At 35.7% G+C, this 10,410-nt stretch overlaps 3 protein-coding genes across 4 annotated transcripts in view; all 3 read right to left on the bottom strand.

The window, feature by feature from the left end:
* The window catches only part of susd1 (sushi domain containing 1), a gene marked incomplete at its 5' end in the record, with an annotated part of 11,102 nt that extends 7,813 nt beyond the window's left edge, over positions 1 to 3,289 (bottom strand). The window contains 4 exons of the mRNA XM_016507972.1: positions 204 to 356; positions 1,859 to 2,008; positions 2,092 to 2,235; positions 3,196 to 3,289. Of these exons, the coding sequence (XP_016363458.1) occupies positions 204 to 356; positions 1,859 to 2,008; positions 2,092 to 2,235; positions 3,196 to 3,289 (541 nt within the window). The remainder of the gene's footprint in view (positions 1 to 203; positions 357 to 1,858; positions 2,009 to 2,091; positions 2,236 to 3,195) is intronic.
* Positions 3,290 to 6,832: 3,543 nt separating this feature from the next.
* LOC107653106 (uncharacterized) lies at positions 6,833 to 8,277 on the bottom strand. Its single transcript, XM_016439746.1, has 2 exons — positions 7,988 to 8,277; positions 6,833 to 7,717 (listed from the first exon to the last, which is right to left on the bottom strand). The coding sequence occupies exons 1-2, from the start codon at positions 8,013 to 8,015 to the stop codon at positions 6,999 to 7,001; spliced, it is 747 nt and encodes a 248-aa protein (XP_016295232.1). The 5' UTR covers positions 8,016 to 8,277; the 3' UTR covers positions 6,833 to 6,998.
* Positions 8,278 to 9,669: 1,392 nt separating this feature from the next.
* The window catches only part of LOC107705059 (uncharacterized), a 3,754-nt gene continuing 3,013 nt past the window's right edge, over positions 9,670 to 10,410 (bottom strand). Inside the window, exon 5 of one of the 2 annotated variants that reach the window (XM_016439739.1) lies at positions 9,670 to 10,405. In XM_016439739.1, the coding sequence (XP_016295225.1) occupies positions 10,219 to 10,405 (187 nt within the window). In that variant the 3' untranslated portion in view covers positions 9,670 to 10,218. The other variant, XM_016508193.1, reaches the window with a different exon arrangement.

Genomic DNA, 10,410 nt, shown 5'->3' with positions numbered 1-10,410 from the left:
CATCTTGAGACAAAACAAAGGCACTGATATATTTTAAGATCAATCGGTGCAAGTTTCTTTCAATTGAAACAGCTCGGAATTACATTTTAGTCTGGGACTAGGCTTAAGCCTGGTCTGTGAAACCGGGGGAGAGTGTTCTTGTAAATGAGGTGATATTTCTACAGAGGTTTTATTTATGTAAAGTGCAATGGCTCTGTTCTTACCCTTGCAGTAAGCTGCATCCCGGTTTGGATTAAAGGGTTCTGACCCATTCTGGACTGTGTAACCCGTCTGACAGGAGCAGGTGAAATCTCCCTCTGTGTTGTGACAGAGACCTCCTTCCCCACAGACCCCCTGCACACCACACTCGTCTATATCTACATACAAAAACAACATCATGGAGTTCATGCCTGTTCAAAATTATTAGGGGCCAAGCCCCACAGGGGAGCTCATGCAGGGTCTAATTGCATAATTTTTATGATTTCCACCCGACAAAATGTGTTTTTACACTTCTTCTCCTTCAAATTTTGTACAATCTTTCCCAAATTTTGCTCAGATTATCATGAGCCAATAAAAGTTCTCTTTTTTCTATATTTAAAATTGTTGCTGAGAAATGATTTCACGAATTTGACAAAAAGTGGAATTGAGGCTACATCTCTGCAATGTTTTAGCATATTTAAACCAAAATTGGTGTGTCTTATAATAACCACAACCAAAAGGTACCTGCACATTTTTGGCACAGCACCACCTACTGGTCATAAGGTATGAAAAAGCATTTTTTGCTCATAACTTAATAATGAGACTAGTCTCTTCTTTAGATTCATTTTACATGCCAAATTTTTACTTGATACCTAATTTTCCAATGTTCGACCATTTAAAAATTTGTCGTAAAATGCTATATTTTATGAATGCACTGGCACATTGTTACAAAGTTCGGTATGTGTCTTAAGTGCCATGGCTTTGAAGGTACTAGAAAAGTTTTTTTTTTTTTTTTTTTTTTAACATTGAAATTTCAAATTTCACCGAATTTTGCTCAGATGAATATGAGGCTGAGCAGAAAGAAAGTTTATTTTTTTTGTTAATTTTCTGTAAAAAAATTTTTTGATATTCAAAATTGTTCCTGAGAAATGGTTTCACAAATTTGGTGGTGTCTACACCAAAGTGGACATTAGATATCTCTGCAACGCTTTCACGTATCAAGACAAAATTTGGTACTCCTGAGGGTACATGCACAGTTTCTGGAAAGTGCCACCTACTGGTCAAGAAATTAGAAAAATGTATGTTTGTTAGTAATTCTGCTCATTCCATTTTAAACCACTTTGCCAAAAAGAATCACCATAATGTTTCAATCAATTCAACTTTATGTGGTTGGTGGTCTTGGCTCGACCACGTAATTACTGCTTGCATGTTTCCTACTGAAATCACCATAACAGGACCTTTTATGATGCCGTTTAAAAGTAAATCACTCAATAAATCTAAGATTATGAGAATAAAGTCCAAGCAATACAGGATTAAAGTTCTAAAATTGTAAGAAAATGTGGCAGTAATTAGTTTAAATGACTATTTTATTGTGCCGTGACGTAGATTTCTCAGTTTTTAGTGTTTTACTTGTCCTTTAATGTATTTTCACACATTCACACTCGAAGCAACTCCCATTTAACATTGTTTAGCCACAGTGGTGCAATACGTTTTGCAGAACTTGTTAACAAATTAAGCCATTCAGGATATATCACTTGCAAAACCATGTTCACACCCTTCCTGCAACATCTCTGCACCTCCAGTGTTTCAGTCAGGAAACAACAACATTATGAGGAAGACGTGCTGGAGCTCGAGTGACACGGCTCTACAAGTGCATTCATTTACTGAAATGAAAGCTCACCATGGCAGTACGTTCCATCATTGGGTATGAATGTGTTCATGTGATTGGATGGGCTGTAGCCTGTGAGACAGGTGCAGTAATAGCTGCCATATGTGTTGTGACACTTGGTGTGATCGCCACAGATTTTACCCAGCTGACACTCATCTTTATCTGTATTAAAACAAATATAAAATATAAGTTGATCAATCACAAAGGGTTGCTCAGCTATTAAACAGTTCTCAGGATAATCAAACCTTGGCAGTAAGTCCTCCCATTGCCGACAAACCCATACATGCAGTTGCACACTTTCCCCCCAGATCTGTCGGTTTTATCATCACAGGTGGCGTTTTGATGGCAAGAGGCACAAACATCCACTGTGTCTGCCTTCACTCTTAAGTCTGAGGAGAAGAGTTAAAAAACTGGATTAACATTTCCAATTTAAAATGAGAATACATACCGACATGCATGCTTCTAACATGTTAGATTTACAATTATTTAAATGCATGTTACTTTCAATAATACAGTATAAAAGATTTAGCAATATTTATTCATATATGTGCAATGCATTACATTTAAGTATTCGTATTACTGTATATATAAAATAAAAAACATCTGGGATTTTTTAAACCTGATTAAAACCTGAAATTTACTGTTATATCCGAGAAGAGTGAAAACCCTGGATTAACATTTCCATTTTGAAATGAGAAAGCTGACATGCAAACTTCTAAAATGTTATATTTAGATAATTTTAGATGTTCATAATTTTAAGATTATATATTTTTAAAGATTTTCAATAGTATAATTTGTAATTTATAATATTTGTGACCCTGGACCACAAAAGCAGTCTTAAGTCGCTGGGGTATATTTGTAGCAATAGCCAAAAATACATTGTATGGGTCAAAATTATAGATTTTTCTTTTATGCCAAAAATCATTAGGATATTAAGTAAAGATCATGTTCCATGAAGATATTTTGTAAATTCCCTACCGTAAATATATCAAAACTTAATTTTTGATTAGTAATATGCATTGCTAAGAACTTCATTTGGACAACTTTAAAGGCGATTTTCTCAATATTTTGATTTTTTTTGCACCCTCAGATTCCAGATCTTCAAATAGTTGTATCTCGGCCAAATATTGTCCTAGCCTAACAAACCATACATAATAATAACTCTTGAACGTTTGGGCTCCATTGGATCTACTGTAAATATACTAAATGTACAATATATAATGTTAAAAAAACAATTTTGTCAATCAATAATTGTATTATTTCAAGGATTATATAATTCTATTCCAATCTCTTGTGACTGTGTATTTAAAAATATATTTGCAAATTGTGATTAATTGTTTGATACTGACCTTTAAAGATGCTTTGAATCATCAGAAAGCATAAGGCCGCTTCTACGACAGTCATCGCTGTTTTTCTCTCATCTGTTCCGGGGAACTCAAAATATCATATCAATGGAAAGTTTATTTATTCAGCTTTCAGATGATGTATAAATCTCAATTTCGAAAAATTGACACGTAAGACTGGTTTTGTGGTCCAGGGTCACATTTATGTATTCATATTACTGTATATATATATATAAAATTAACTTCTGTTCCACATTTCTCCTAATTTCCCCTTAAAGACCCTCCTCCTCCATTCTGAACTCTGTTGATAGTGGTGAATGAGTTAGTTGAGGTCAAGCACATCTACTCTCAGCTTTCTGTGCGGTTTGTAATGAACGTCTGTTATCCTCAGCGCTGACACATTCAGTTAAATGTCGCTCTGTAAGAGAGGGAACCTGCTCATTCTTATGGCCACAGAAACTGACGCATCACTGGCCACATGCTGATTATTGCTATTTTTGGTTGCTGTTTATGAAGGCTGCCAAACTGCTGTGAATACACCCATCATTAATTTCCGCTGATGAGCTATCTATAAAAAAAACATTATGCTATTTAAAAATATTATAAAACATTAATAAAAAAAAAATATATATAGGCCTATATAAAATGAAAAATGTATATAAAAATTATAAATTAAAAAATAATAATAATGGATAGTAATTAATTAATTGTCTTACCTTTTTGGGAGGTGCAAGTTCTGGTCTACATATTTCTGAAGCACAAAAGAATAACCTACTTCAAATAAAACAAATGAAGTGCTTTTTACAATTATTCTAAAGAACAACAATAACATTCATAAGGTCATGACGAGTACAAATACACTTCTGAGTGCCTAAGCGTGACACATTTACAGCGCCAACTCTGGAGGGTGGCGAGTTAAAGATAAGCGTTTTCTGCCCTATCACCCTCCTTACACACACACACACACACACACACACGTGGCAACCCCTCCCAACAAAACACACACCCTCTCTCAATTCATCCGGAAACCTCCACTGAGATGAGAAACCATTTCCTCCACCTGACTGTAGTGCACATGACTCAAGAGCAAGAGCTGTGAACATATTAATGGCTTTTATTCAAACATACAAAACAGACACCATTATAGCCATATGAAGAGATGCCGCTCATGAGCACCATACAGAATATGTGGCATTGTAGAAAAGTTTTGTTGTCTGAGATGCTAGTCTGTGTTGAATGAATACAGCACAGTATATACTGAATAGTTCCTGTATGTAAAACAGAATGCTATATGCTAAAGGTTTCAAAAAGTAGTATGTAATATTGCAACGTAATTACATGCAAGATAACTGAAAGCATTAGAAACGGTTAGTTTATCATTTTAAACCAATTATGCATTAAAATGTTTTTGGCAGTCCAATAAAAAATCTGTCAAAAAATTGTAAAAATATTACTTTGGGCTCATTTGTCACGCTGGCAAAGGAAGGTCAAATTGGGTGCACTGCACTGTGGGACACAATATTTCATATGCAGTACTATGCTTTGTAATATACTGGTAACAAAATTACCTGCAAATGTCTGTGTCAGTAAGATATTTTTCTTTTAAAGAACGCTTCTTTTAAAGAATAAACGCTTTTATTCAGCAAGAACACATTAAATTGATTAAAAGTGACAGTAAAGATATTTATAATGTTTCAGAAGATTTCTATTTCATACAAATGCTGTTCTTTTGACCTTTCTATTCATCAAAGAATCGTGGTTTCCATAAATATATTAATCACCACAACTGTTTTCAATACTGATAATAACAAGAAATGTAATATTTCATAACTAAATAATGCAATTTTATATTACTTAAATATTCTGATTAATATTATTGTTCATTACCAAGTACAATATTACTAAATCACGGTTTCCACAAAAAGGTGAAGCAGCAGCACAATGTTTTCAACATTGATAATAATGAAAAGAAATGTTTCTTAAGCAGCAAATCAGCATATAAAAATGTTTTCTGAAGGATCATGTGACACTTAAGACTAATGATGCTGAAAATTCAGCTTTGCATCACTGGAACTTTTTTTTAATATATTCAAATAGAAAACAGTTATTTTAAAATGCAATAATATTTCAGAATATTACGGTTTCTGTATTTTTGATGAAATACTTTAAATACAGCCTTGGTGAGCAGAAGAGACTAAATTAAAAAATCTTGCAACCCCAAACTTTTTAACAGTACTGTATCTAGCAATAAACCTAAGTTATGTTACTGGCAGCTATAGTGCTTCTAAAGGCAGAGTGTGCTTATTATAATAATGCAAATCTGACACATTTCGGTCAACCACTGACCGAAATCGTGTTTGCATAGCTAGAAGAATCCGCGTTTAAATTTTTTCTCTGGTTTTGTGCAGTTGATAGTACCTGCCCATTTCCAGCGGTGCTATCTTAAAAGCTCAGCTCTGCACTGAATATTTCACAAGCCCACGGTTACAGCGTAACTGCGATAAAAGACAAACACATACAAAATGTACAATTCACAAAAACACTGTGCCAGACGCATGGGAAAAACACCAGCTTAACAATGAGGAACATCAAAATTAGATGGCCTAAATGGCCTATACATTTGCTCTATTTGGCAGCTTCCGCTTTTAAAACCTTAAAACCGGACCCACAGCAATTGTGCTCAAGCAGAAACAAATTTAAGGCCCGTTCACACCAAGAAGGATAACTATAAAGACAACTGTAATGATAACTATATTATAGCATCCATACCAATGCACAATAAAATTCTGTTTATCTAAGTGCGCTGCAATTTTGTCTGTGACTTTAAAGGGTTAGTTCACCCAAAAATGTTTTGGACTGATGCATACAACACCCGCTGAGTGGCATTAAACAGCTTGAAAGATCAAATACAATTTTTAATATAACTTCGACTGGATTCGTCTGAAAGAAGAAAGTCATATACACCTAGGATGACTTGAGGGTGAGTAATTTATGGGCTAATTTTCATTTTATGTGCAAGCTTCTTAAAGCAAGCTGAACTCTGATTGGCTGTCAGTGTTTTTACCATTCATCAGCTGGAAAAATCGTTCTGCAAGTGAGTCCAATGATATCGTTCCTTTTTGTCGTTATCGTTATAGTTGAATATTCTCATAGCATTAGAACAATTATTAAAACTTTATAGTGTGAATGGGCCTTTACTCCGACAGAAGACAAATGGAAAACAGGTTTTGTTTTTGTTAGTTGTTTTCTCTTTTGAAATAAGAGTTGTCATGATGAATAGGGTACAGTCAAGTTCTTCCCTGCCTTTTTTCCTCATCAAAGATTCTTTCACTTGGAAATGTCACATTACAGAAAGTGTTTTTTTACTTTAAAATGAATTTTCCACCACCGATTTAAAAAAAAAAAATTTAGATTTTTTGTCACAATTACGATATAAACTCAGAATTGTGAGAAAGAAGTTTGAGATAAAAAACTTGCAAATTACCATTTATTTCTTTTTATTCTGTGGTGAAAACAATTCCATAAAAAGGACAGTAGCAAAATAAACATGTAGGGGTCAGAAAGAGGTATAAATGGTCATGACAAACTTAATGACTGTTTATTGCTTTAAGAAACTCTAACTAACTTTATAAAATGTCCTTCCTTTCCTTCCCCACCCCCATTAAATATTCTTTCACTTGGAAATATGTCACATTATGGCAGTAAAATAATTTCCATGTCAAGTATAAGCTCGTTTAATTCTAAGGGTCAAGGAGAGAGATAAAAATGGTCATGAAAAACTTAATGTAAAATATTCGTTTTCACTAACATTATAAAATGATTTTAAAGAAAAAAAATGCTTGAAAAGTGTATAATCTTGGCCCTTTTTCTGAGAAACATGAAATGATAACACAGAGGCAGCAAGCACCTTTGTGTTTTTTGGGCGGCTCCTGTTTCTCTTGAGGTGTCTCAATGGTCAAGCCTTGCTCTAGACTTTGCCGATCACATAAAGAGTGGGTGGAGTCAGAGGAGATTGACTGGAGCCGCCCGCACACAAGCTCGGCCGCGTTCCCGTCCACAGTGGACACGTCCGTCACTGTCCTCTCCCTTAGAGACAGATCATCATCATCCTCATCGATCAGCACCACATCCGTTTTAACGTCCACCTGGATGCACGGAACGGTCTGAACATCCTCCGAGCTCTCCAGGTTACTGGAGTCGACGAAACCCATGAGGGATGACTTGTCCTTGTCCAGTGACGGGTCGATTCGACTGTCCTCAGCCTCGTGGTGCAGATATTGCATCTCTTTCAGATTCTGGAGATTGGAAACACTCCATACATTACACGTCTGTTCATTGGCAGTCGTTTCTATAACACCGTTCACTGCGACCGGATTTGTTTTCCTTCCAGCATCGTCAGCCGTGACATCAAGAGTCAGTTCGGGTTCAAATATAGTCTTCTGTGGGTCCCTGTAAAGTGCCCCAGCCTTTTGAGAATTGTTCATTATACACTTTTGTTTCTTCACACAGGCTGTCTTTCCGCCAGAGCCTAGAACAAGAGGGCGTATACACTTTATTAAAAAACTGCACATGCAAAAGACGCCGCTATGACATTTTTAATGTAGAATTAATTGCTGTAATGCAAAGCTGAATTTTCAGCATCATGTGTACTTCAGTGTCACATGATCCTTCAGAAAACATTCTAATATGCTGATCTGCTGCTCAAGAAACATCTCTTACTTTTATCAGTGTTATTAATGTGATACATTATTACATGTTTTTGTTCATTTACAGTGTGTTGAGATCATTTTTTACTCACCAGATTTAGCGTTGTCTTTGGTTACCATGGCACTCACATCTGTACCATCAAGAAAACAAAAGAAATAAGATCTCCTCTAAATCCTCTATGGATTTAGGATTACCACAAAGGAATTAACCTTTTGCCCTTCGTCTACCACACTAATACCTCAGCATCCTTTTACTTTTAGTATCCACAGATACAGCACCATTAATGCTCCAGATGTTGCATACAAGAAAGTAACGCAAAACGTCCAACCACAAATGCTTTACGAAACTGAGAGAACAGAAAGATGAAGAAACAGGAGTGGATGAGGGAATGAAAATGGGAGGTGGGCAGTTTTTTTCCCCAGCGCTCTCCAACACCCTTCGTCTACCACACTAATACCTCAGCATCCTTTTACTTTTAGTATCCACAGATACAGCACCATTAATGCTCCAGATGTTGCATACAAGAAAGTAACGCAAAACGTCCAACCACAAATGCTTTACGAAACTGAGAGAACAGAAAGACGAAGAAACAGGAGTGGATGAGGGAATGAAAATGGGAGGTGGGCAGTTTTTTCCCCAGCGCTCTCCAACAGGATGAATAAAGACACGAAGCCTTTAAAAGCAGCAAAAATAACTCAAAGTTCCCAAGAGACTTCAAGGCATTTTCAGAAGAAGAAAGACATTCTATCTGGAGCGCCTGTCACTCGTGAGGAACACTAAGACAGACACATCTGCATATCAAGAAGCGTTTAGATGCAAACAATTCAGCACAAACTACAGAAAGCAGCCTAATTCTCTTTAAAAATAAAATAGTGAAGTTTTACCAAAGCTTAATAGACAATATTGAACTTAAGTTTTTATTTTCCTCTTTGATCACAGCAGCTTTCGTACTCACTGCTCCAAACACACTGATTACACACGACAGAATCAGGCCTTTATAAATTAATGATGTCTATCAGGCTATGAGTACAGTCACTACACAACAGTTTTAGACATGCTATTTGTACAGTTTTATTTACTGTATATACAGTCAAGAATTTACTATATACATGGATAATGAATTCTTGACTGTAAATATATATTAAAGCAAATGGTACAAATAACTGTCCTATGACAGACATATTAATTATATATTAATATATTTTTAGGATGCTTGCAAAAAATAAATCAAATTAATACTTTAAAAGTCTCTATCCATCTATCTGTCTCCCAAAATGAAATGTATTACATTGACCATAATAAGAGACAATACAATTACCATAGATAACTCCTCATTATAATTAAGTATTTCCTTACTAACTGGTCCTAAATGTTTCAGTGCGAACAAGGTCAATTTACTGCCATAATATATAAAATATATTTATATTGTATATTTTATATACTGTGTGTATACACACACACGTTAAGCTGTTCTGAAAGCAGTTTTTGTGAGAAACCCCTCCTCATACGCTGAACACATACTAATGAATAATACACATGGAGCACTTACACACGTGTGTGCATGCATAGGGAAAGGATAAGGAAAGACTGAGGAAAGAAGGGAGACACTGAAATATTCATGAGAAACGGCCCTCCACTCAAACTCCTCCCCTACTGACACCGACACTGATTAAAAGTGATTTGACTGCACATGTACAATGCATTATGCATTATACAATAGTGAATTAAAAGCAAAAGTATAGAATATAACCCTATTTATATTAGAAATATAAAAGCATTTTTTTTTATTCATGTTTACCTTTTATTTAGTCATATATGACCATTTTCAAACCTCTCTCCAATCCTTAGGAATAATCAGGCAGGTTTGATTCTGTATATTTAAGGCTTCTGTGTGTAAATGGCTGATGTTACGATTGACTAACCTCTGCTGTAGCTCATCAGAGTGGGTCAAGCTCCTGAATAAAGAATATTAATTTATATGTGAATTATTATACAGTATCTGTAAGAGTGGACTGAGGAGTAAGTGTTGTGAACTGAGTCTGTCTACACAGGACATTGATTCCTTCAGTTCAATAGAGCAAGAGGATTCCTGTTCTCTATGATAAGTCCCTTTAATTGTCTTTAAAGTAGACATTTCAAATAACATCATCGTATACTATGGCACCATTGAATAGGAGCGTCATTTCCTAGGGCCCTTGTATTTTAGGTTTGTGGCTGAGATCACTGTTTGTGATGGCGTCTGTTACTCAGTTCCACCATAGCCCTGTCTGACACCCCTGCCGTTGAGTGCTTAGTATCCTTTCTGTCAGGATTACATCACCATCATTCTGCTTTCTCGCTTGTCTGTCGTTTTATCTGTCCTGAGAGGTACAGTGTCCTGGTTCTGTGGTCCTCCAATGAAAATGATGCTGTGCTTAAGGTTACACTAGTGTTTTCACTGACTCTGATGTTGACTTTCCTCGGTAGAGACACAGGCTGTTTGTAACAGACGGACACAGTCAGAGGAGCTCTCAC

The sequence above is a fragment of the Sinocyclocheilus anshuiensis genome, unplaced genomic scaffold (assembly GCF_001515605.1).
Source record: "Sinocyclocheilus anshuiensis isolate Anshui unplaced genomic scaffold, SAMN03320099.WGS_v1.1 scaffold117, whole genome shotgun sequence".
NCBI lineage: Eukaryota > Metazoa > Chordata > Actinopteri > Cypriniformes > Cyprinidae > Sinocyclocheilus > Sinocyclocheilus anshuiensis.
This window is presented reverse-complemented; position numbering and strand designations above follow the sequence as displayed.